This window comes from Oncorhynchus mykiss, chromosome 5, assembly GCF_057628025.1.
Source record: "Oncorhynchus mykiss isolate SJ-2025 chromosome 5, ASM5762802v1, whole genome shotgun sequence".
Classification (NCBI taxonomy): domain Eukaryota; kingdom Metazoa; phylum Chordata; class Actinopteri; order Salmoniformes; family Salmonidae; genus Oncorhynchus; species Oncorhynchus mykiss.
The window spans coordinates 41740036-41767254 of record NC_143026.1 but is presented as its reverse complement, the minus strand read 5'-3'; the positions used below and the strand labels follow the sequence as shown (position 1 = coordinate 41767254).

Genomic DNA, 27219 nt, shown 5'->3' with positions numbered 1-27219 from the left:
ACAAATACAAGCACAAGAGCTCAAAGATCATTAAAAACGACACTATAAAAAAAATACAAATAGTTACGAGTTTTGAATCAACTGCTTTCATGTAGAATAAGTAGCAACAGATATTTCTAAAACATACAATAGGACCTAATGCACAGCTCCATGTGGCAGACATGTGACCACTGAGTGACTGTTTACCTTGGTAATCTAACAGTTTATCCAATCATCAGACCAGATATCTTCACTCAGCTGTGCACTAATAAAGTATGATGTTGGTTGCTGCTGCTACTAGTAATTAAAATAAATAAAAACTTCCCACCCAGAGCAGATGATAGCAACAGAATGTTGACTGGCATGTGGCACCGGCCAGGAAGCGTCAAGGATGTTTAGAAATGTTCGACAGTGGGTCCCAACTCTTAAAACAAATCGGTCAAGGTAGACTGCAAGAATATTCAGCAGTTACACACTTAAATACAAGGTGTACATCAAGGTGTGGGATATTGAGAATTTGTCTGGTTACAATGTGACCCGGACCCTGGCACGTGTTTGCACTTGACTTGCTCCCTACTCCGTAGTCTCAATTTCCTGGAGTGACGTCGTTGTTCGCAAGACTAGCTAACAGTAGCTAGCTAATGTCAAATCTAACATGTTCTATATGTGCTTGCTGTTTAGATCAGGCTAAGACATTTAGAAGATTAATGTGGCTTGTACACATACATAGCTAGGAAACCACACACCCTCTAAAGTCAATAGCACTGCAGTATTTTAGCTAGCTAACGTTAGCTACTTGAAACTCACCTGACCATTAGCTAGCTAACGTTAACTTGGCTGAGCTGTCCACTGATTTGATAAATCAAGTTACTAACTAACTATGGTATCAATTTACATCGATATGCAACTGTTGTGTGTGAAAAGCAACCTTACTATTCACGCGACAGCGGCGTAAACAAGTCCCATTCACCTTGGCATTTAAGCTAGTTAGCTTGCTGGATAACTTAACTATGTAGCTATGCATTATAACGTTACTGAAACTGGCTAACCCCTACTGCCCGTTATGAATTTTACTGCACTAAGAAAACAATGTACTAAAATACAACCCAAATAACACATTCGCTAACTAGCATCACTACCATTAGTAAGGTAATTATATCTACAGTAATAGTTAATGTTACAAAAGGTATTTCGCTAACGTTACTCTAGTTCGCTTTAAGTTATCTGGCTAGTTAGCTAATAGCGTACTAAGCCGTGTTGGTGTTATGCTCTGTCACGCCGTTAGCTAACAGCTAACGTTAACGTTGCCGCGTTAGTTGCAATGCGAAGAGGACAATAAAATACAATTTCACGAAAACAACATGTCACAGCCTCACTATAAACACTTCACCGTGATCCTGGGGAAATCACCAACCATTTACAAATATTTGTGCCAGGCAACAACACTCACTTGGCAGTCAACGGGTGTCCAGTTTATCGCGGCGGTTACAGGGGCTGTTACCCTCTTCGCTCCGCTGTTTTCTAACCACCTTTCGCCATCTTTACCAAACGACCAGAGTCGCGTATTGGTCACGTGACGTTTAGCCCGAGAGCTGGAATTTTCAGGCGCGAATTCCTAGCACTCCGTCGATAAAAAATGATATCCAAGTGGTCGCGGGGCGTCCGTTGGCGATCAGCAATCGATAAAGAAAAGAATGTTGACATTTCAAGCATAATTTTAAACCTTACAGATTCCAGAAACAGAGTGCTAAACCCTCGTCACGTGACCGCGTGAAGTCTTTGAAGGAAGTGACGTCCAGTCGACGTTTTCTCATTATGCAAAATATGTCATTGGGAACCCCCATTTTGGTAAGGTCAGGGTAAAACATTTGCTACGTTATTAGAGGTCTGTGTGACATGTTTCAAATCATGACGGCGTTAAGGTCTAATCCTTTGTGCTGCATGTTTATATATTGCACAAATCAATCAATCAATAGTAACCCAATCTAAATCATAGAGACCCAAAAAGCAAACAGCAGCATAGAGGCAAGGAAAATCTCCCTGGAAAGTCGAAACCTTGAGAAGGACCACTCAGATGGTGACCTCCCCGGCTGCATTACTTCATGCTTTTAATAGCATCAATAATAAACAGAAAATATATATGATATATAATAAAATAACATTTTACACGATCATTCAATGTTATACCGTGCAGTGTCAAAAATATTGTACAAATAATACAGAGAAACGATGAGGAAGACATACATTTTTGCAAAATCATGAGGTCTAGATAAAAAGGCAGTGTGAAAAGTTTGTTGACAAAATATAAAACAGCCACAAACGAAACCTGACACACCAATACCAAAGTACAGAGAGAGAGTTTAGACTGTTTTTCAATTTGTTGTTTACTCAGATTCTGTAAAATACTTATTTTCAGAAGGTAATTCTTTAATGAGGATGATGATAATGATTCATGTTGATTAATTAACTGCCCAAAACAATGTTAGACAGCGCCGCCTGTTGGCTCTGCTTTAGAACTACCGTCCCTTTAAATGTTTACATGGCTCCCTCCCTTGAATGAGTTACATTAAAACATGGCGGAGGGGAGGAACTGTGGAAACTGCCTGGGCTGAATAATTTCAAAGGAAAACATACAAAATTGACCTTTGTGGAGACGGAGGAGAGTATACGAAGGCAGAGGAGAGGTGGGATGACTGTTGTATGACGCTGGGGACATACGGGGAGACACGGCTTCTGGATATTGTTTTACTGCAACAGAAGAGTGGACCCGAAGCCTTTTCGCATAAATACAAAAAACAAAACAATCCAGACATGAACGGGGTAAGTTGGCTGTAACAATTCGTCAAATGTGTACTTTGTTATTTTACAAAAAATATGTTACATTAATTTAGGACAATAGAGGGGAGTGGACTGTTATTTCTATGCTAGTTAGGTATTTGTTTTTAATGTTACTTGATCAATGTCCAACATTGTTGCATAATGTTAGCTAGCATGGTTAGCTAGCTAACTATACGTTATTCTCCCTACTCCAGCTAGCTACTCCTATCGGTTGAATAAGCGAATGGTCGAAATAAAAAGTTAGTCGCTTTTAGTGGGCGAGGCATTTGTAACTCAAATATACAGCCACGTTTGCATGTTCTCGAAAACAACATGTTTGTCACAAATAATGTGAATAAGCGAACGGTCGAGCTAACAACCAGGAGGCCCGTATGTTGTGCAGGTGTGTTTAGTCATAGTTAGCCAAATTAGGTTGCTGGCTGGCGTCACTGCTAGTGTATTGACACAGGTCTCCTCTTTTTCATGAGACCAGGTCAGGTGACTGCCAGACATTACTCAAGAGTTGTTATGGTCCTCGACATTAACCTTTTGGAAAATGAATTTCAACGTTGTGTTATTTACATTGTTGACGTCTCCACACACACAGCAACAGCAAATGATTTGATGGTTTCCACCTCTTCCTTCCTTCCTGACAGGACATGGTACTAAACAGCCACTCCATCACTCTCCTGGGCCACAGCAAGTCCAAATCACCTGTCCGTGATGAGATGACCATCAAACTCATTCAGGAGGGAAAGTACGCTGGATGCTGCTCTATACAGAATGAAACACAGAGGCAAGCGGATGGTATGTAGTGTATTCATTGAACTACTGCAGTGCATGTCCTGGTCTTTCTATTTGCCTCTTTCCTGCAAGTCTACACATTCTGCCATCGGGTGGAGAGAAATGTTTACAGTTGTTAATATGATATCTGAGCGAGAGTGACTAACAAAATCAATGGGGCCATGTGGGTGGTAATTTGACCATGATTAGGCATTGCATGCCGCCAGTTGCCCATACCTGGCCTAGATCAATGTGTATAGACATTATGTGGCTTAGTGAATACTGAGTAAAATGTGTGTTTACATGAAACCTTAAACATGGCTGCATGATGAGGTTGGCTTCATCATGGTCCATCACTTCACCCCTCGTTCAAAAATAACATTCTCATCACATCTGAGGTGCTGTGGGTTTAGTCTGTGGCATCTCGATAGTCTAAAGTTACTTATTCTTGTTTCCTCAGTTTTTGATAGCCCATTTGACATGAAATGTACAAAAGCAATGTGAATGAGATGAAGCCATTGACATGAACGCTGTTATATCCTCATCTGACTTCCTCTTTGCTTGCCCCACCCAGCAGCCAGGAGACTGAACTCTGAGGCGGCATGCGTCCTGAAGCTGGCAGACATGGAAGAGAGCCACAGCCAGTGGCCCTGCAGGACAGATGAGAACCAGCATCAGTCCTCCCAGCAGCTTCTCCACTTCTCCCCAGTCTCCTGCCTCCGTTCCCCAGCTGATGTCTCCTCCCCTCCTGCCCCCAGTAACATCACCCACACCCTACTCGCCAACAACACCACTGCTCACCTCGCCAACCAGAGGAGGGACATCCGACGCAAGGCCAAAGGGAAGAAGTCAGCACTAAGAATGTAAGCTAAGAATGTGCGTCTCCCATGTGCACATATTCGGAGTGAACTGAACTTGAGGTAGTGGTGGCTTTGTGAGAATTGTTATTTCAATCAAAATACTACTCATTACAGAGTAAGCCATAAAGCTTCATATGATACCATTTTTTCCCCCTTTTGTTTCATCACAAAACCAGAGAACAACCTCTGTCTGAAGTCCATAAAGCATATTGCATGTAACAAACAGTTACATGGTCAAGCAAGTTAATGTTTCCTACATTTTCAGACCGCTAAACAGCTATTGACTTAGAACCAAAGAGAGTTACCGCAAGTCACAAAGAAAACCGGAGCTGCCTCCACTATTCCAGCACCATTTCAACATCAAATACCTATGCTCGGTCTAATACAGTGACAACTAAAATATAGCAAAAACAATTTAGTCTAATCAACGTAAAATTGTGATATGTGGCTGTCCATGCTTCTGATTTCTGTGTGCGTGCACATTCGTGCAAGTAGGAAAAACATGTTGACTCTCGCCAATGCCATCCTCCTCTTTCATGTTGACCAAACGGTCTATCATTCTGTCATACATTACACAATTTAAATTTGTGTTGTTGTAGGTAACCGGGCTAAAAATGCTTGCTCGCTAGCCTAACTTCCTTTCATGAGCAACGTTAGCTAGTTAACATTAGCCTTCTACATCTAGCTACACATTGAACTTCTATTCTCTCAGGCCAGGGGTAGGGCTGTGGCGGTCACAAGATTTCATCAGCCGGTGATTGTCAAGCAAATAACTGTCAGTCTCGCGGTAATTGACAGTTAACATAAACACAACATTAGCATCTCCTGGCTTCCACACACAGCCTACAAGCCATTTTAAAAAGTCTAATAAAGCCATGTAATATATCCTACACATCACAATAAACATTATTTATTTTAGACTGGTCCAAAGAAGCATGATATGAAGAAAATGTAGTCTATTTCAGAAGAACATAATAGCATACTCTTGAGTTGTCCTGATCTGGCTATGCCAAGTGGCTGTGGGCAATACGAGTTAATTTAGCAGACAAGATTTGCATAAAATTCTGTGGCATTATTTTCTAATATGAATTAAACAAAGCTGAATAAAATATAAATCATTTCTCCAAACGATTTGAGTGAGTGTGCACATGCGGCTATTCTGTGAGCAGTTAACAAATAAATAGTTACTCGTATATGGTTAATTTTGAGTTATTAATATAACTTCAGTTGTTTTACAAAAGTTGGGCTGTATGTTTTGATGTTTGATACATTGTAAGGCTGCATGATGAGACTCTAATGATGATGATTTGAAAAAGTCTCTTGAAAGGCTTGAGCTCTGCTTTGTTTTTTTTGCACGGGCTGTACACACTATCAGTCTCTCATTCACAATTTGACAAGCACTTGATAATGAATTTCATGGCGGCATAATGCACCCTAAAAAAATCCAGGCCTTTTGCGGCCCGGAGTGCTGCGTTGTGCCCTTCTCTGTGAGTGTGCAGCGCCTCTTACTCACATGGTGATAATTTATAATTCACAAGTGATAGGCTAATATAGTCACCCATCAGACTATTCTTGATTTAATCTTAACTAAATAGTAAAGACAGCGACGGCGGGTTTGTGCCATTAGGCAACGTTGTTGCCGGTGATGTCTGGTGAGGACCTGCCTTACAACAGGCCTACAAGCCCTCAGTCCAGCCTCTCTCAGCCTATTGCAGACAGTCTGAGCACTGGTGGAGGGATTGTGCGTTCCTGGTGTAACTCGTGCAGTTGTTGTTGCCATCCTGTACCTGTCCCGCAGGTGTGATGTTCAGATGTACTGATCCTGTGCAGGTGTTGTTACACGTGGTCTACCACTGCTAGGATGATCATCTGTCCATCCTGTCTCCCTGTAGCACTGTCTTAGGTGTCTCACGGTACGGATATTGCAATTTATTGCCCTGGCCACATCTGCAGTCCTCATGCCTCCTTGCAGCACGCCTAAGGAACGTTCACACAGATGAGCAGGGACCTTGGGCATCTTTCTTTTGGTGTTTTTCAGAGTCAGTAGAAAGGCCTCTTTAGTGTCCTAAATTTTCATAACTGTGACAGTCTGTAAGCTGTTAACGAACTTTCCACAGGTGCATGTTCATTGATTTGTTTATGGTTTGTTGAACAAGCATGGGAAACAGTGTTTAAACCCTTTACAATGAAGATCGGTGATGTTCATTCGTAAAATTCCAAATCTCTTTGAAAGACAGGGTCCTGAAAAATTGCTTTTTTTATTTTACTTTTTTAATTTAATTAATACAATGTTTTAAAGTTCCTTGTAGACCGGCCATGTGTAGCCAATGCGATTTTAAAGGACATTTTATTTTGATCATGTTATTTTCTACCTACAGGCTGCAATGGTTTTTATTTGTTGACTTTATGTAGGTTATTTTTACATAGATGGCAATACAAGTTACTTTTAGGATTTTGAAATATGACTTTATTATAAATTAAATTGTTCCACAAATGTGCATATGAAAATCATAACTGGCACGCAGATTGGTAGAAATAGTAAGATAAATTGGCACTCCAAATGGAAAAGGTTGCTGACCCCTGGTGTAGCCTATATCCTACTGGCAACTTCAGGAGCATAACAGCCTAATCTGCCAAGGCCAGCAGCAGCGGGGAGGAAGAGGGTCAGGAACATTTTATTTATTTTCATTTTTGAAGAAAACAAAAACATTCTCGTCCTGGTTAGGCGGTCTTGGTTTCTGATCCCTCTTCAGTCATTTGTGTGTCTTAATTATTTAATCTGTGTGCTTAAAGCATCAATCAAGCTCAGTAGCCTACATGTATACAATACAGGTTTTTAAAATGTCAATTTCTAAAGAACAGACCACTGTAGGTCGGGGACAGATATATAATTGATGTACCACAAAGGGCTGCAATGTCTGTCTGTTGGACACTTTGATAAGAACATGGCTCATATGTGCCCGTATATATAAAAAAAAAATGGTGTTTGTTAATTAATGCTACTTCATACATTTTTTTTTTAACAGAGCAGTGAGCAGGAATTCCCAAAACCGCAAAGTAACCGACTACTATCCCATAAGGAGAAGCTCCAGGAAAAGCAAAGCGGAGTTGAAGGTGAGCGCAAAGTGCATTTATTACCTTGTAATATTTAAAGCATTGACCACTTCCATGCTGTTATATACCAAAGATTTTGTGGTGTACTGTGCAGATTATTGAGAGATAAACAGGGCTGCTTCCTGCATTATCCCACGCCCCCATGCACACGCCATGTATATTTCTATGGGCTCAAGCACTGTTCATGACAAACTATTCACACCCTTTTTGTTGGTGGAGAGACTTTTGCAAGTTTTAAAACATATTTCCTGCAATTCTGTACATTTTTTCCATGTCTAATGTGATATTTGAGTGACAAATTACAACAATATCTATGGGCTAAAAAATAAATAAAAAACACATTAGCTGACATGGGCTAGTTGATATGGACATTTGACAAGTTCTAATATAGAGCTGTGATGATAAACCAGAAATGACAGACACTGACATTGCATTCCTCTTACGTTGGTGATTTTGCTACACAACGTTCCTGTAGATTTGTTCTAAAACCATTGTGGTCGACAGTAATGGCCCATGCATTATGTTGATTCCTGCTATGGAAGTGTCTGCCTGTCCCTGTTTTGCTGTCGGCTGCTGACTCAATCCCTCTCCCCACTGCAGATGGAGGAGGGAGCGATGCGTTCTGAGAAGCACCGTTGCATAAAATACTATTGCGACAAATACATTTTCAAAGCAACTAATGTTTTAGTTACAGAGGAGAGTCACAGCTTTCTGTGAGTGTATATAATGCGTTTCTCACCACTTAATATTGGATTCATGGCACCACTTTACAACTGGAGTAAGCTATGCAGTATGGGTTTTGAAGCGCCTACAGAGCCGAGTGGAGCGTGCCATTTTCACTTAATAGGCTTACATCTAGTGGCCTAGCACTGGACCGTTTTTTTTGTAGGACGTTAGATTACATTTACTGGCTATCTATCAACAATATCATATTCAGAGTTAGCAATCTAGCTAGGTGTTTTGAGTTCCCATTTCCTCAAGTGGTAAATAATATAGCCTAAATGCCAATATGCACAAATTCTCTTAAGAGCCCAAAATGAATCTGATCGTATTTGGATAGGTTACACATCAAAATACAATCATGCATTTTTCCTATATATATTATCATAGGCTACCATCTTTCTTACTTGGCACTGGAAATAATTGTCTAGAGCCCTGCCACCATTTTACAAAATAAATAAATAAATGTTTTGTCGTATGTTGTTATTGAGCAAAATAGTTAGTGATAAATTGCCTTTTTGTCCATATCCCCCAGCTCTAGCACCTCCCCGGAAAAAAAAATATTTATCTGAAGTTATCGATTTATCATTGCACATTTTTTCCCCCTTCAATTTATGGATTTTTGTCCATATGGCCCAGCTCTAGTACAGTAAATAAAAGTAGTGTAGTTCAGAGTTGAGTACATTATACTGTACTGAACTATACTCTAATTTACTGTACTGAGCTCAACTATGTTATACTTTGTTGTCCAAACTTGTGAAACATGGACGTCTATGATTGGTTCAGATTTGGTCTGGACCAACCAAAATTGGTCTTGTTTGGTGTTTTTTGTTTTTTTTGTTGCATTTGTGTAGTACAGATCAGGGACCTATGATGAAATTCTGTTACCGGGTGTAAATCCACTTCACTTAATGCAGTTAAATAACCAAAATATGTTTTTCAAAGTTGAGGCGTCACGTCATAGCTGACACAATTATTTCTGTAGACATCTTTTGAATCTTAATTTGGAGCAGATATTTAATTGTTTTAAACTGAGGGAGATTTTACCTAAATTCTGTTACCAAATTTTGCATCTGCACAGTTCTTCTAGTAAGTGTTTGTGAAATGTTCAGTGTAAATTTGTTAAAAGTAGTCCTTGTACAGAGTTGTATGATTTTGTTCAACTTTTTAAATCAATGGTTTTAGTTTGGCCATACATTTTAAGTGAAAAATTGGTGGAATTGCCCCAATACAGTATGGGGAGCATAGAGATACTTAACTGGTTAACTGGTTCTCAGGCTGACTGCTATTGCCTGAGCAGAGATTAGATGATGACCATTATTCTTCATTCCTTAAAGTCATCAAATAAATAAAGTCATGACTGAAATAATGTATTATTTCATATCAATAGAAAAAGAGGAAATAACTGTTTCCCAATGTGGACCTGACAGTGTTCATTATTTTTGGCTTTGGAATTTCCATTTAAAAATCTCATCATTTTAATGTCATTTCATAATGCATTTAAAGGCTTTCAAAAATATTATCGAACGGACATAACCGACACTGAACCAACCTCCAAGCACCAATCGCTCAGCACTAGTAACTTTGCAGTTTAACTTTTTTTATTTAGAAAGGAGAAAGGTTCATAACATTTGAGATTAGCTATACTGCCATTAGCAACTGTGAATAAGGACTTGTGTTCCTTCAAATGTGGAGCCAAATTTTACATTTCTTATTACATGTCCTCTCTGCTTGGATTCTCTTACAGTGTGAACAAAAGAAACGCATCGACAATCTGATCATAAATGGGATCGAGGAAGGAATGGAGGTACACTCATTGATCACAGCGCTTAGCCAATCTGACTGAGAGGCCCTGTATTTGAAAACCTTGTTGCTATGTTCATACTGACGTATCATGAAATGCTTCTCACAGTTTTCAGAGAAATAGTGTGATACTAAGTTCATTTTATTATTTCAAGACTATATTGTATTCCATGAGTGAAAATAGTGTACATTTGGAAAATATTCAGACCAAATGTCCAAATGGTTGTTACATTACAACAACAGTTATTCTAAAATTGATTAAATCATTGTTTTGCCTCAATCTACACACAATGCCACAATGCCAAAGCAAAAAAAAAATGTTTTTATTAAATAAATTGCAGATGTATTAAAGTATTCAGACCCTTTGCTATGAGACTCTAAATTGAGCTCAAGTGCATCTTGTTTCCATTGATCATCCTTGATGTTTCTACAACTTGATTTACCACTGTCCACCTGTGGTAAATTCAATTGATTGGACATGATTAGGAAAGGTATACACCTGTCTCTAAGGTCCCAAAGTTGACAGTGCATGTCAGAGCAAAAGCCAAGCCATGAGGTCGAAGGAATTGTCCATAGAGCTCCGAGACAAGATTGTGTCGAGGCACAGATCTGGGGAAGGGTACCCCAAAATGTCTGCAATCGGGGAGAAGGGCCTTGGTCAGGGAGGTGATCAAGAACATGATGGGCACTCTGACAGAGCTCAAGAGTTCCTCTGTTTAGATGGGAGAACCTTCCAGAAGGACAACCATCTCTGCAGCACTCCACAAATCAGGCCTTTAGTAGAGTGACCAGATGGAAGCCGCTCCTCAGTAAAAGGCCCATGAGAGCCCACTTGGAGTTTGCCAAAGGGCACCTAAAGGACTCCCAGACCATGAGAAACAAGATTCTCTGGTCTGACGAAACCAAGATTGAGCTTTTTGGCCTGAATGCCAAACGTCACGTCTGGAGGAAAGCTGGCACCATCCCTACGGTGAAGCGTGGTGGCAGCATCATGCTGTGAGGAGGTTTTTCAGTGGCAGGAACGGGGAGACTAGTCAGTATTGAAGGAATGATCAACAGAACAAAGTACAAAGAGATCCTTGATGAAAACCTACTCCAGAGCACTCAGGACCTCAGACTGGGGAGAAGGTTCAACTTCCAGCAGGACAATGACCCTAAGCACACAGCAAAGACAATGCGTGAGTGGTCTCTGAATGTCCTTGAGTTCCCAGCCAGAGCTGAGACTTGAACCTGATCGAAACATCTCTGGAGAGACCTGAAAATAGCTGTGCAGTGACACTCCCCATACAACCTGACAGAGCTTAAGAGGATCTTCAGAGAAGAATGGGAGAAACTCCCCAAATACAGGTGCGCCAAGCTTGTAGCGTCATACCCAAGAAGACTCTAGGCTGTAATTGCTGCCTAAGGTGCTTCAACAAAGTACTGAGCAAAGGGTATGAATACCTATGTAAATGTGGTGATTTAAGAACCTGTTTTTGCTTCGTCATTATGGGCTATTGTGTGTAGATTGAGGGGGGAAAAACATTTGAATCCATTTTAGAATACGTCTAACGTAACAATATGGAAAAAGTCGAGGGGTCTGAATACTTTCCTAATGCACTGTATATTTATTCCCCAAATGGTACAGGTGCAGCATATAGAGGGGAAGGGTCGAGGAGTGTTTGCCACCCAGTGTTTCGATAAGGGCCAGTATGTGGTGGAGTACCATGGCGATCTGCTGCAGGTCACTGATGCCAAAATGAGGGAGGCCGAGTATGCTCTTAACCCTGCCACCGGCTGCTACATGTACTACTTTCAGTATCTCTGCAAAACATACTGGTATGTCAAACCACTCTCTCTTATGCGTGTGGCATCTCTGGTATAGCTGCAAAACTATTTCAGCGTTCTCACTATTGGCTGCTCACTAATGCAGTATTTGTTTTAAGTTTCATGGTGTAATAACTTTTCAACCATAACAAACTGTTAGATTAACCTAATATCAGCGGCGGGGGTTTTCTCTACTGCATCTCCCTCTAGTGTGGACGCCACGAAAGAAACGGGGCGCATGGGTCGTCTGATCAACCACAGTAAGAACGGCAACTGTCAAACCAAACTCCATGACATCAACGGGATGCCTCACCTCATCCTGGTGGCATCGCGAGACGTCGATGAGGGCGAGGAGCTGCTCTACGACTACGGCGACCGCAGCAAAGCTTCCATCGCAGCCCACCCCTGGCTCAAACATTGATGGAGACATGATCCAGCTCAAAGAAAAGGGAAAATGCTAACAACACCTTGATTTCTTAATAGATCGTCTTTTTAAATGTAAAAATTGCCTTAGCAACAGAATGTGTCATCACATTTTTTTTTTTTTGAAAGGGAGGGGGTAGTTTGTGCTTAGTGGGGAGGGAGTTTTTGAGGAGGGTGGGTTAGGTTACAGTGACTTAAACACACATTTAGATTGAGGTACACCTTCTAAATGTCTGGCGACATCAATACTTTTAATATATTTATCAGTCTATGAAACATGCTAGTTTTTTCCAGCACATTTCTTTTTGTATATTTTGTATTCCCGGTAGACCAGTGCTTCCACGGCATGCAGGTTGTAGTTCAGTGTTCTGCATTTTTATACAAAGTTTTTCTTAATTGGTTGTATGGTAGTTAGTTGCTAAGCAATAATTATATTTATGGTACCAGAACCCTTTCTGGTTGATGCAGAAAACAGAACTATTAGATGCAATTAGTCTTTAAAAGGTTCCAAAAACTGGAATAGGATTCCAACCAATGACACACACACTTTATTTGAAATTTCAACTTTATGCTATGTTATGTATAGTTGTTTTATGAACTTGAACAAATCTGTACCTCTAACACACAAAGCTGTCAATGTCCACAAACAAATGCTCCACGAGGAAGTATTTAAATATGTATGCTGGGGTGGAGGCATCATTGAATAAACAGGTTTTATGCAAATTATACCCCAGCTTGCTTTTGTCATGACGTCGGACTCTTCTTTTTGCATTTAAACACCTTGCTGATTACAAAGCTGAATTTGAGGACAATGGATTGATGATTTGTATAACTACTGTTCAGAGGGCATCAGATCCCCTCTAATATGTAATGTTGATTGCATGAGGTTGGCTTAGTGAGATACATTTCCAAACGGAACGTTCTAAATTAAACATTTCCCACACGGACTGTTTTTAGTGATGAAAAACAGTTCCATTAGAAGTGGCCATCCAAGAAGGCTCAAGGTCATTGGCCACATTGACATCAAATCACACATCTACAGTAGCTTTAATTAGACTGATCATGACATACTTTCACAATTAAAAATCAAGTGAAAAATCTACTAGGCAAATTCTTTTTAATCATTGTCATATGAAGAGACATAATGAGGAATTATAGATAAAACGTATCAGTGCTCATTGGACATAGACATTACACAAGTTGGAATTCGCAAATTCAACAATGAGTTGTTTGGAAGGAGTTAGTGGCTAACTGCAAGCATTGCAAAGCAATCACTAGCCTACTTATTCAGTGGAGTGGATGTGTGGTCCAATGTCTGGGTTAAACGGTCTCTTTTCCAAGTTTAAAAAGGTAAACATTCAACATTGGCCATGCTGTCAATCCAGCATGACTTCTACCACGCTCAACACAACTAGAAACTCGGAACTGGGGAATCTGACCACTGGGGACTCTGGGAAAATGTTGCTCTGACTGGGAAAATACTTTTGAACGGTAATCCAACTCTGAATTGTAAATCGGGAACTTGGACCTGAAGATCACTGACATGATTCAACCTTGTTTTTTTTCAGTGTTCCCAGTTGTCTTGAAAACACCATAAATCCAGAGAATTCCAGACTTTGATGACAAAATTTGCCCACAAAAGGACTGCCACCTTCCTGTTCAAGTAAGCACAGCACAAGGTGACTCCAAAAATGTATTGTATGCTGTGGCATAAATGATGTAATATGCCAGGGAGATATGTTACTGTAGCTAAGAAAGTAATACTAAGTGTATGTTGTGAAGTAAGCTGTTAGTAGCCTATGTGCCCCACCCTAATAATTTGTTCCCTTTTCCCCTCATAATTTTGCCTACTGTTCTGACTTGATGGTGCACATGTAGCCTATAACCTGTTTTAGAGCAACGTAATCATTGAATATTGTAAGAGCTACATCTGTCTTAGCTCGCTCATGAATGTCTTAATCGAAATCACGGATTGCCTCTTGTCCGCTTGTCGTTCCCTTATACCATAGTTTGTACATCTCAATTGTCAGTAGAAAACACATTTGTTTAAGCAAGTCAGCCATATCAGCTATGTATTTTTAAAAGGCAGTAAATGAGGCTGAATGAACTGTTTTGCTGCCAGACAAGGCTCTGCTGATAGCCAGGTGTAGCAGTGGTAAAGGTGTTGGGACTGCTGTTGAGACAGTTTTATGTAGGCCCTAACAGTTTGTGGGCACCATTATAGTGTAATTAATGTATTGTTTAGTGTTGTTTTTTTGGCATAACAACCCCCCAAAAATTAACTTTGCCCCACCAAGATTTACATCCTAAAATCACCACTTTCAGCGTGACGCTTTATGGATGACTCCCAATGTTAGGGTGGAGAGACAAGTATCTTGTTAGTACATCCATCATTTTTGCTTGCAACAATGACTAATGAGTAATGACCATGGCCCACTTCAAAATAATATGCATCTCTAACGAAGATAAATTGTCAGATACGTGACTTCATTCTGTGAGCTGTTTTTTTACTAACACTTTGTTTCTGCCACCACATTGCTTAGTGTCAGGGAGAGTAATGAACGACTGGAGTCCAGTGGCAAAAGTCTACGACCGTCACCCTCACAAGGCGGGCAGCATCAATGGCACTGACGTGGAGTCGCATGACCAGGCTGTCTGGAGGGTCTTGGTCTCCCGCTACAAACCCAACAAAGCCTTGGTGTGGGACCTGCTCTATTCATGGCCTGCTTGAACCCTCAAAAAACGGAGGACAAGCTGAATTAAGTGTTCTTCAAATACGGGGACATCCGCCGGCTGCGCCTGGTGAGGGACGGAGTGACTAGGTTCTAGCTGCAGTTCAGTGGGAAGGACAGACTCTTCTGCAAACCCATCAACCTTCCTGCCACCATGAACCAGGAATTGGGTGAGAGAGAGAAGGAAGAGAGAGTGAGGGAGGAACGCTATACAGAGAGAGGGACAGAGATAGGTCCTTGAGCTGTGAGAGAGATCGCCAGAACTGGACAAGAAGCCGACATTCTCAGCTCACAGGGGGACAAACATCTACCTGGAGGTGAAAACATTCCCTACCAAATATGCCCCCTTAGGCACAACTATGACAAAACAACCAACAAAAATAGGTCACAACTCTTGCAAGGCTTCGAGGGGACTCCTACTGTAGATACACCTACTGCTCATCCCTTACAGTAGTGCTGTAGATTACATTATCACAAACCTCAACCCAGAGTCTCTCAGAATGTTCACAGTCAGCCCACTGACACCCCTATTAGATCACAGCAAAATCACAGCCTACTTGAACAGAGCAATACTCAATCATGAGGCATCAAAGCTGAACAAACTGCATACTACTGAGAAACGTTATAGACGGAAGGAAAGTAGTTCAGAAACATACCAACAACAAATCCAATCCCTTTTAGACAACTTCCTGGACAAAACATTTCACTGCAATAGCGAAGATGTAAGCTTTATATTTGACCTTTCAACTTCCCTATCAAATCCTAGAAATGTCAAGCAGACAACCTAAACAAATTAACAACAATGACATGGTTTGATAAAGAATGCCATACCCTAAGAAGGAAATTGAGAAACATATCCAACCAGAAACACAGAGACCCAGAAAACCTGAGTCGTCGCTATGGTGGAACAATACAGAAAAACAATAAGAAAAAAGAACAAACAGCACGTCAGAAATCAGCTCAATGTAATTGAAGAATCCATAGAATCTAACCACTTCTGGGAAAATTAGAACACACGAAACAAACAACACAAATAGCTACAGTTGAAGTCGGAAGTTTACATACACTCAGGTAAGAGTCATTAAAACTCGTTTTTCAACCACTCCACACATTTCTTGTTAACAAACAATAGTTTTGGCTAGTCGGTTAGGACATCTATTTTGTGCATGACAAGTAATTTTTCCAACAATTGTTTACAGACAGATTATTTCATTTATAATTCACTGTATCACAATTCCAGTGGTTTCAGAAGTTTACGAACACTAAGTTGACTGTGCCTTTAAACAGCTTGGAAAATTACAGAAAATTATGTCATGGCTTTAGAAGGTTCTGATAGGCTAATTGACATAATTTGAGTCAATTGGCGGTGTACCTGTGGATGTATTTCAAGGCCTACCTTCAAACTCAGTGCCTCTTTGCTTGACATCATGGGAAAATCAAAAGAAATCAGCCAAGACCTCAGAAAACAATTGTAGACTTCCACAAGTCTTTAAGCATCAGCTACCAGAGCAGCTTACAGATCATTGCACCTGTACATAGCCCATCTGTAAATAGCCCATCCAACTACCTCATCCCCATATTGTTATTATTTATTTTTTCTCCTTTGCACCCCAGTATCTCTACTTGCACATTCATCTTCTGCACATCTATCACTCCAGTGTTTATTTGCTAAATTGGAATTATTTCGCCACTACGGCCTATTTATTGCCTTTACCTCCCTAATCTTACTTAATTTGCACACACTGTATATAGACTTTTCTATTGTGTTATTGACTGTACGTTTGTTTATTCCATGTGTAACTCTGTGTTGTTGTTTGTGTCACACTGCTTTGCTTTATCTTGGCCAGTTCGCAGTTGTAAATGAGAACTTGTTCTCAACTGGCCTACCTGGTTAAAAAAAAACAGTCTGGTTCATCCTTGGGAGCAATTTCCACACACCATGTTCATCTGTACAAACAATAGTACGCAAGTATAAACACCATGGGACCACGCAGCCGTCATAACGCTCAGGAAGGAGGCGCGTTCTGTCTCCTAGAGATGAACATACTTTGGTGCGAAAAGTGCAAATCAATCCCAGAACAACAGCAAATGAACCTTGTGAAGATGCTGGAGGAAACAGGTGCAAAAGTATCTACAGTAAAACGAGTCCTATATCTGCATAACCTGAAAGGCCGCTTAGCAAGTTAGAAGCCACTGCTCCAAAACCGCCATAAAAAAGCAAGACTATGGTTTGAAACTGCACATGGGGACAAAGATCATACTTTTTGGAGAAATGTCCTCTGGTCTGATGAAACAAAAATATAACTATTTGGTCATAATGACCATCGTTATGTTTGGAGAAAAAAGGGGGAGGCTTGCAAGCCGAAGAACACCATCCCAACCCTGAAGCACGGGGGTGGCAGCACTTTGCTGCAGGAGGGACTGGTTCACTTCACAAAATAGATGGCATCATGAGGGAGGAAATGTATGTGGATATATTGAAGCAACATCTCAAGACATCAGTCAGGAAGTTAAAGCTTGGTCGCAAATGGGTCTTCCAAATGGACAATGACCCCAAGCATACTTCCAAAGTTGTGGCAAAATGGCTTAGGACAACAAAGTCAAGGTATTGGAGTGGCCATCACAAAGCCCTGACCTCAATCCTATAGAACATTTGTGGGCAGAACTGAAAAGTGTGTGCGAGCAAGGAGGCCTACAACCTGACTCAGTTACACCAGCTCTGTCAGGAGGAATGGGCCTAAATTCACCCAACTTATTGTGGGAAGCTTGTGGAAGGCTATCCAAAACATTTGCCCCAAGTTTAACAATTTAAAGGCAATGATACCAAATACTAATTGAGCGTATGTAAATTTCTGACCCACTGGGAATGTGATGAAAGAAATAAAAGCTGAAATAAAGCATTCTCTCTACTATTATTCTGACATTTCACATTCTTAAAATAATGTGGTGATCCTAACTGAGGGAATTTTTACTAGGGTTAAATATCAGGAATTGTGGAAAACTGATCTCAAATGTATTTGTCTAAGGTGTATGTAAACTTCCGACTTCAACTGTACCTATCCAAAGTGAAGATGTATGGATAAACCACTTCTCAAATCTGTTCAGCTCTATAACAAAGAACAAACAGCTAAAACACATACATGATTAACTACAAAAATTAGAATCAGCTATTGACGATTACCAGAACCCACTAGATTCGCCAATTACGTTCAATGAACTACAGGACAAAATACAAACCCTCCAACCCAAAAAGGCCTGTGGTGTTGATGGTATGCTAAATGAAAACATACAGACCATAAATTCCAATGAGAGAGGGATGCAGCTTGAGCCCCACCCTCTTCAACATATATATCAATGAATTGGCGAGGGCACTAGAACAGTCTGCATCACCTGACCTCACCCTACTGGACTCGGAAATCAAATGTCTACTGTTTGCAGATGATCTGGTGCTTCTGTCCCCAACCAAGGAGGACCTACAGCAGCACCTAGATCTTTTACACAGATTCTGTCAGACTTGGGGCCTGGCAGTGAATCTCAGTAAGACAAAATATAATGGTGTTCCAAAAAAGGTCCAGTAGCCAGGACATCAAATAAAATGATATCTAGACGCCATTGCCCTAGAGCACACAAAGAACTATACCTACCTCGGCCTAAACATCAACACCACAGGTAACTTCCACAAGGCTGTGAACGATCTAAGAGACATGGCAAGAAGGGCCTTCTATGGCATCAAAAGGAACATAAAACTCAACATCCCAACATCCCAATTAGGATCTGGCTAAAAGTACTTCAATTGGTTATAGAACAGAATGCTATGGTTGTGAGTCCTGGGTTCCACTCACCAACCAACAATTCAGAAAATTGGACAAAAACCCAATTAATTGTACCTTTATTTAACCAGGCAAGTCAGTTAAGAACAAATTCTTATTTTCAATGACAGCCTAGGAACAGTGGGTTAACTGCCTGTTCAGGGGCAGAACGACAGATTTGTACCTTGTCAGCTCGGGGGTTTGAACTTGCATCCTTCCGGTTACTAGTCCAACACTCTAACCACTAGGCTACCCTGCTGCCCCAATTGAGACTCTGCATGCAGAATTCTGCAAAAACATACTTAGTGTACAAAGCAAAACCTCAAACAATGCATGCAGAGCAGAATTAAGACTATACCCACTAGTTTCAAAGTCCAGAAAAAAAGCTGTTAAATTCTACAACCACCTAAAAGTAAGTGATGCCTACACATTCCACCATACAGCCCTCACACACCGAGAGATGCTGGTTCAGGGGATCTGTTAACTAACACGAACAGACCCCACAGAGCCCCAGGACAGCAACACAATTAGACCCAACCAAATTATGCGAAAGCAAAAGAGAACTATTTGACACACTAGAAATAATCAACCAATAAATAGAGAAAGTTCGAATGCTATCTGTCCCTACACAGAGAGTAGACACTGTGGCAGAATACCTGACCACTGTGACTTACCCAAAGTCAAGAATATCCTTGACAATGTACAGACTCAGTGAGCGTAACCTTGCTATAGAGAGAGGCCGCCATAGGCAGACCTGGCTCTCGAGAGAATACAGGATATGTGCCCACTGCCCACAAAATGAGGTGGAAACTGAGCTGCACTTCCTAACCTCCTGCCAAATGTATGACCACATTAGAGATGCATATTTCCCACAGATCACACAGACCCAAAAATAATTTGAAAATTGCTAAACCCCTTTACATAGCTGATAATATAACATTTTAAATGTATTTATCTGTTTTAAACCTTTTTGAGTCCAATATTTACAGGTAATTTCTAAAATTATTTTGTTGACGTTGATTTTTGTCCTCTCACTTTTATTTATTATTTATTTCACTTGCTTTGGCAATGTTAACACGTTTCCCATGCCAATAAAGCCCCTTGGAATTTAATTGAGAGACTGAGTGGGGGAGCAGAGGGAGGAGAGATGACCGAGAGAGATGTGGAGAAAGGGATTACCACCAAGAGAGGAAGGATAGGAGTTAGGAGAGGGAGTCGGCGAGAGAGAGGGAGTCGGCGAGAGAGAGGATCTTGACGAGAGAGAGTCGGCGAGAGAGAGGGAGTCGGCGAGAGAGAGGATCTTGACGAGAGAGAGTCGGCGAGAGAGAGGGAGTCGGCGAGAGACAGGGAGTCGGCGAGAGAGAGGCATGACAGGAGAAAAGTACAGAGAAAGAAGATGAGACTTAATGGACCCCCAATGGTCCTTCTGACATCTCTGGACTCCATCTCTGGAATCTAAAAGGATCACATGGGTGGAGAGCGAGGTGGAGCAAGTGATAAAAGAAAAAGGTTTAACTAGACTGATCTTTGCCATCACATCAAATTCTCCACTGCACCCTTCTGCTTGCCTGGCAAAAAGGGTCTGAATGTGACAACGGCCCTTCTTTCTTCTCATTTTAGTCCCGCAAAGTCCCCTGTACAGTAGGTGGCGTAAATACACCTTATTAAGTGTAGTCTGCCAATAAAACTCAAAGAAGAAGAAAAATGCCATATCTGTTTCAGAGCCTTTGAAAGTCTTTGTGCTAAGCACATCTACTACCTGACTCCAGCAAAAAAAAACAGATCTAGTGCTCTGACATAATCAGAGGTAAAGTTTGGTTAGATAACCGATAAGATGCGCTATGTCTTACTCTTCGCATAATCATTCAGTATTGCAGAAGTTTGCAGAGTATCTAACCGACTGAATACATACTGAATAGAGCCCCATAATGGAGGTGTCATAATACCCATGAAACCTAGCGGTCAAACAGGGAAATTGTTCCAATCGTTTTTCTCATAGGGGATTTTAGAAACACTTAAAATTTCATGTAGGCTTTACCCTGGCGTGAGGTTTTGATAACCGTGTAAATCTCTCTCGGACAAAGTGACTTTTATCAATATATTTGGCTCCACTCACTCTCAGATTTGAAAACGCTAATTAGGATCAAAGTAGACCATGCAAAACTACAAATCCCTGCAAGCTCCTGCACGTCATCTCTAGCTGACACCTAACAGGTATTGCATCAATTTAAAACTTGCAAAAGACAGTTCACAGAATTGCCCATTTAAAGAAATTTTGACAATTTATTAATTACTATGTTTAGCTAACATTAGATAGTTAACCCAGAGATTCTTACCGTTGCCTTGAGTCTCATCCAGATCATCCATGGCATTTGTAGTTATTTATGATAGCCACATTAGCAGCTAATTAGCATTTCATTTTTGGGGGGTAAATAGAGGCAAATTATATTGATAAAAGTCACCTTGTCCTAGAGAGATTTACACGGTTGTCAAATCGTCACGCAATCGTAAGCCGAAACGAAACACAGCCCTTATTTTAAGTGTTTCTAAAATCCCCTATGGGAAAAATGAATGGTGGAAAAACTATTGGAACCATTTCCCTGTTTGACCGCTAGGTTTTATGGGTATATGACTCAAACTGTGGTACTCTATAAAGCCAGGCTAGCTGTTGGCTTGCTTTGCATTTAAGCCTGTGAGACAAAATGGTGGCTGCAATGATTTACATTTTTATCATACATGTTTTTAGCTCCTAATGGTTTTAATTGCAGAAATTAAGGCTCATATTATTTGTATTTTCATGTGTACATATGAGACACACCAATTATATGTATTTTAACAAGTTATATTATATGACGTTTGTATTTGACTGTCGAATGCTAACCGCTAACTAGCTCAGCACTAGCCTGCCCAATTCGCCCTAACTATTTGTAGCTCCTGTGGTAGCTAGTCTATGGGTTTTTGTTACATGAATATGTATACCTCTTCTATAATTAGTTTTACTAGTAGCCTGTATGAAGAGAGAATTGGTTATATCTGGAGTACTTCTCCTATCTTATCCGGTGTCCTGTGTGAATTTAAGTATGCTCTCTCTAATTCTCTCTTTCTCTCTTTCTTTCTCTCTCTAGGAGGACCTGAGCCCTAGGACCATGCCTCAGGACTACCTGGCATGATGACTCCTTGCTGTCCCCAGTCCACCTGGCCGTGTTGCTGCTCCAGGTTAAACTGTTCTGCCTGCGGCTATGGAACCATGACCTGTTCACCGGATGTGCTTCCTGTCCCAGACCTGCTGTTTTCAACTCTCTAGAGACAGCAGGAGCGGTAGAGATACTCTTAATGATCGGCTATGAAAAGCCAACTGACATTTACTCCTGAGGTGCTGACTTGCTGCACCCTCGACAACTACTGTGATTATTTTTATTTGACCATGCTGGTCATTTAGGAACATTTGAACATCTTGGCCGTGTTCTGTTATAATCTCCACCCGGCACAGCCAGAAGAGGACTGGCCACCCCTCATAGCCTGATTCCTCTCTAGGTTTCTTCCAAGATTTTGGCCTTTCTAGGGAGTTTTGTCTAGCCACCGTGCTTCTACACCTGCCTTGCTTGCTGTTTGGGGTTTTAGGCTGGGTTTTTGTACAGCACTTTGAGATATCAGCTGATGTAAGAAGGGCTATATAAATACATTTGATTTGATTTGATGCATTGTTGTAGCCTATGTACTACAAGGGTGTTATTTTGGTGGTTTGTTACACCACCACCACTGGCATGGAAATGGTTATATTTGTCTTGCAAACTTGCTCCCACCATTATGAAATGTAATGTTGTTCATTATTCTCCTTTACTTATCAACCCAGAAATGGATCAGGGGGGAAGCTGCTGTCTTCTAACTTGCACAGTTTCAACACAAGATTTAAATAATATTACATACAAAATATTTCATTCAATTGATAAATTGATACATCTCTATTAGGCTCAATGTTATTAAACTGAAGCGGAAAGACTTACATTCATTAAACTGGTGCTTATTTTGTCTCCCGCAGGTTACGCGGGGACTGGGATAATGGGCACCTAAAGGGAATCTACTCGGACAACTCCCATCCAGGAATCTGCAGCCCATTTTGGCATGACTGTGGACGGGTTCTTTGATTTACAATCTCTCTATCTCACCTACACTATCACAATACCAATGGATATGTAGTACAGGATATGAATGGGTGTAATAGATGAAAACCAATGTAGGGATGTGGACTACTATTTGACAACTATCGACCCATATCAAAATTGTCTGTACTATCTTAGGTACTGGAGTCCTTAGTTAGTAGGAAGCTGAAGGCCTACCTCCAAGCAAACAACATCTTAAATGGAATGCAATCAGGTTTTAGGTCTGGCCACAGCATTGTTTCAGCATCATTGAAGGTTTTAAATGACATCCATTGTGCTCTTGACAAGAAGTTACTGTGTATGTCTGTCTTTATTGATTTGTCAAAGGCATTTGACACAGTGAACCATGCTGTCTTAGTGCAAAGGTTAAAATGTTGTGGAATTTTCTGGTCATGGTCTAGATTGGTTTATAAATTACCTATCAAATTGTACACAATGTGTAATAGCGGATTGTTGTAAATCTGAGTACAAAGAGTTCTCAGGTGTTCCACAAGGTTCTATTTTGGGCCCACTGTTGTTCATTTTGTATATCAACAACATTGGGGATCATATTGAAACAGCGGATGTTCCTTTTTATGCATATGATACTATTCTTCATTCAATTGGTAGTAGTTTATCTTTAGCTTTTGAAAATACCCAAAGAGCACTTAACATCATACAATAGAATCTGTATAATTTAAATCTGGTTCTGAATTTTGCTACATTGGCTGGACATACTATAGAGCAAGTCAAAGTGTACAAATATTTGGGTTTCACTGTGCATGTGGAGAACTTGATAAGGAAGCTCAAGCTGAGAATAGGTTTTTATTGCCGGCATAAGGCTTGTTTTTCTCTGGAGGCCAAGAAGGAGCTGGTATGATGTACATTACTGGCGGTTTTAGATTTTAGTTATGTTATATATATGCAGGCCTCAACCACTACCCTGAGAGCACTTGATTCAGTATATAATGTGGCCCTCAGATTCAGTCAGAGCAGGAAACTCATTGCTTTTCCTGCTCTTCCAAGACCACGCCTCACTGCAGCAGTTTCAGGATAGGCAGGCTGAGCTGATACTCATCTTGCAGGATCTCAACGACTATAATCAGTGGTTCTCAGGCCAGCCCAGATCTCTCGTTGATCGACTGCGGGACGTCCTCACGTCGCCGTGCCATGCCTTCGGGGAGATGTTCTCCATGGGGGGCCAACTACTGGATGTCCTGTACCCATATTTGTGTCTGGTCTACCTAGGCTCTTCACTGGACTTCTTGCTTAAGGCCCTGTTCGGCCTGCAAAGCTTCTTAGACGACTGCTTTGTCATCTTGCTTCTCTTCATCATGTACCACAAAGTGGTGACTCAGAGACTGGCAGGTTGACAGCCTCTGGACAGAAGTATGAAATAAATCCCATACCTCTTTATATCATGTCAGGTCAAAGACACTGTGATGATCAGTTCTCTTTATCTATTACTTTGGACTTCCATGGGGCCCTGATAAAAGTCCCTTGGTGTACAATGGAGTGACAGGTAGCCTAGTGGTTAGAGCATTGGACTAGTTAAATAAAGGTTTAAAAAAAATACAAAAATAGTGGGGACTATGGCTGGACCAGGAAAAGGTGCACATAAGCAAATTAAAATTGTTAAGGGGGGGAGGGAATATCAACAAAAATATATAGCTATTTTGTTAAGGGCACTCGAGAAATATACAAATAAATGTACATTTAATTTCCCCGACACGAGCAAAGTGGGCTTTAGCCATAGTTTGGATTATACAGAAGTTGGATTCTAAATTCAAAATGCATATTGTGGCAGGCCAAGGGGTTTGGTCAAGACGTTTACACCAGATCAGACACGGACAGAGTTGGATTAGCTCGGATTCAAGGATGTTTATTTAAATAACAAACAAAATGAAAATAAAAGGTCTCCTCCAGGAGACCCTCTCCGGGATTCCGTTTTCTGGGCTCCGGGTTTTGCTCTATCCTGCGGGGAACAAAACTGAGCTCCCTTCGTTATCCCTGGGACTGAGCACGACTTAACAGGAGTAACCTCTCTTCCCCCAGTCCCTTCCCGGTGTGCTGCCCTTCTGGCAACTTTATGGGACTCGTCCAGCTGGTGAGAAATCAGCCCCTTGATTACTCACCAACCACAATCAGCCCCAATTAGTCCTGGCCCGAGAGCCGTCGAGACCTGGCAAGTCCAGCAGAGGGAGCCATCGCCTCGTGATGTAGACTCCGTCTGTCACCAGGCCTCGACGAGTCTCCTCCTGGTGGCTGACCTGCTTGCTGTTACGCCACAATATTTATCGGATTACATAAACAAGCACACGCACACCGGTTTATTTTGATTTTTTAAACAGTAATAATAATGGTGAAGGTGCATTACTGTAAGATAGAAGAATTCTGATATCATGTCATTGTTTTTAGCACTACCCACAGAGTTCTTTAAACTACGGCACGCAACGTGGTTTAATGCGCCAGTAAATCAGCACAATCTACTTTTTAGTTTTTCCAAATTTCCGACGTTTTGGAGCTAGATTTGGGATCATGTATACTGTGCTAATACCGATACAAAAACAGAGTAATGGAGAGTATTATGTATTGAACGGGTAGTAAAAAATACCCAGAAAAACAAATTATGTTTTGGATGAACAAATTCATACTAATTACCAAAAACAAGAACACTAACCAAATTCACACTACTACCTTGAATTTCAAACAAAAGTAACAAACTGTACTATTCAGATCTCTCCACAGGTTTTGATTTTTTATTCGTTTGACTAGTGCAATTTACGACTTTCGCTATAAACGCAACAAAGTCCACCTTCTTCACTATTAATGTGTCAGGATCCTTCTCCTGCATGGCATCCACTACCATCTCCTCTCTACTCACTCCTTCTGCTATTTTCACTGCCTCCACATACAGTGCATTTGGAAAGTATTCAGACCCCTTGACTTTTTCCACATTTTGTTACGTTAAAGCCTTTTTCTAAAATGGATTAAACACATTTTTCCTGATCAATCTCAACACAATACCCCATACTGACAAAGTGAGACATTTTTATGAAAATGTATTAAAAATAAAAACAGAAATACCTTATTTACATAGGTATTCAGACCCTTTGATATGAGACTTGAAATTGAGCTCAGGTGCCTCCTGTTTCCATTGATCATCCTTGATGGACATGATTAGGAAAGGCACACACCTGTCTATATAAGGTCCCACAGTTGACGGTGCATGTCAGAGCAAATAATAAGCCATGAGGTCTAAGGAATTGTCCGTAAAGCTCTGAGACAGGATTTTGTCGACACACAGACCTGGGGAAGGGTACCAAAACATTTCTACATAATTGAAGGTCCCCAAGAACACAGTGGCCCCCATCATTCTTAAATGGAAGAAGTTTGGAACCACCAAGACTCTTCCTAGAGCTTGCCACCCGGCCAAACAGGGCAATCGGGGGAGAAGGGCCTTGCTCAGGGAGGTGACCAAGAACCTGATTGTCACTCTGACAGCGCTCCAGAGTTCCTCTGTGGAGATGAGAGAACCTTCCAGAAGGACAACCATCTCTGCAGCACTCCACCAATCAGGCCTTTGTGGTAGAGTGGCCAGACGGAAGACACTCCTCAGTAAAAGGCACATGACAGCCCACTTGGAGTTTGCCAAAAGGAACCTAAAGGACTCTCTGGTCTGATGAAACCAGGATTGACATCTTTAGTCTGAATACCAATTGTCACATCTAGAGGAAACCTGGCACCCTTCCTACGGTGAAGCATGGTGGTGTCAGCATCATGCTGTGGGGATGTTTTTCAGCAGCAGGGACTGCGAGACTGGTCAGGATCGAGACAAAGATGAATGGAGCAAAGTCCCGAGAGATCCTTGATGAAAACGTGCTCCAGAGCGCTCAGGACCCCAAACTGTGGTGAAGGTTCACCTTCCAACAGGACAACAACCTTAAGCACGCAGCCAAGACAACGCAGGAGTGGCTTCAGGACAAGTCTCTGAATGTCTTTGAGTGGCCCAGCCAGAGCCCAGACTTGAACCCGATCGAGCATCTCTGGAGAGACCTGAAAATAAGAAGTACCCGTGCTAAGGCCTGTTCAACGCTGGTCTGACCAATCGGAATCCATGCTTCAAGATGGTATTGATCACGCGAACTGGGATATGTTCCGGGTAGCCTCTGAGAATAACCACTGCATTTAACCAGGGCAAGGTGACTGGGAATATGACCGAAAACAAACAGTG

General features: G+C 41.2%; 2 protein-coding genes and 1 pseudogene across 8 annotated transcripts in view; 2 read left to right on the top strand and 1 right to left on the bottom strand.

Annotated features, from left to right (window-relative positions):
* sbno1 (strawberry notch homolog 1 (Drosophila)) overlaps positions 1 to 1780 on the bottom strand; it is a 30362-nt gene extending 28582 nt beyond the window's left edge. For 2 of the 6 annotated variants that reach the window (XM_090234853.1, XM_090234856.1), the window contains exon 1: positions 187 to 1780. The gene's annotated coding sequence lies outside the window, so the exon portion shown is untranslated. The remainder of the gene's footprint in view (positions 1 to 186) is intronic. The other 4 variants (XM_090234855.1, XM_021602918.3, XM_090234854.1 and 1 more) reach the window with 4 other exon arrangements.
* A 685-nt stretch (positions 1781 to 2465) lies between these two features.
* On the top strand, positions 2466 to 13031 carry LOC110523849 (N-lysine methyltransferase KMT5A-A). Of its 2 annotated transcripts, none has more exons than XM_021602912.3 (7): positions 2466 to 2799; positions 3453 to 3603; positions 4154 to 4442; positions 7466 to 7553; positions 10021 to 10080; positions 11704 to 11894; positions 12093 to 13031. In XM_021602912.3, the coding sequence occupies exons 1-7, from the start codon at positions 2680 to 2682 to the stop codon at positions 12301 to 12303; spliced, it is 1110 nt and encodes a 369-aa protein (XP_021458587.3). In that variant the 5' UTR covers positions 2466 to 2679; the 3' UTR covers positions 12304 to 13031. The 2 variants fall into 2 exon arrangements, with proteins under 2 accessions (XP_021458587.3, XP_021458588.3); XM_021602913.3 differs by having other exon boundaries at positions 2481 to 2799; positions 4157 to 4442.
* Positions 13032 to 23953: 10922 nt separating this feature from the next.
* On the top strand, positions 23954 to 24358 carry LOC149983281 (E3 ubiquitin-protein ligase RNF170 pseudogene; annotated as a pseudogene).
* Positions 24359 to 27219: the final 2861 nt, after the last annotated feature.

Bases quoted from the DNA above. Each gene is read 5' to 3' on its own strand.
- LOC110523849 (XM_021602912.3), top strand. From the start codon at position 2,680: ATGACGCTGGGGACATACGGGGAGACACGGCTTCTGGATATTGTTTTA. The intron at 3,604-4,153 runs GTATGTAGTGTA...TGCCCCACCCAG, and splicing joins AACACAGAGGCAAGCGGATG to CAGCCAGGAGACTGAACTCT. The intron at 4,443-7,465 runs GTAAGCTAAGAA...TTTTTTTAACAG, and splicing joins AAGAAGTCAGCACTAAGAAT to AGCAGTGAGCAGGAATTCCC.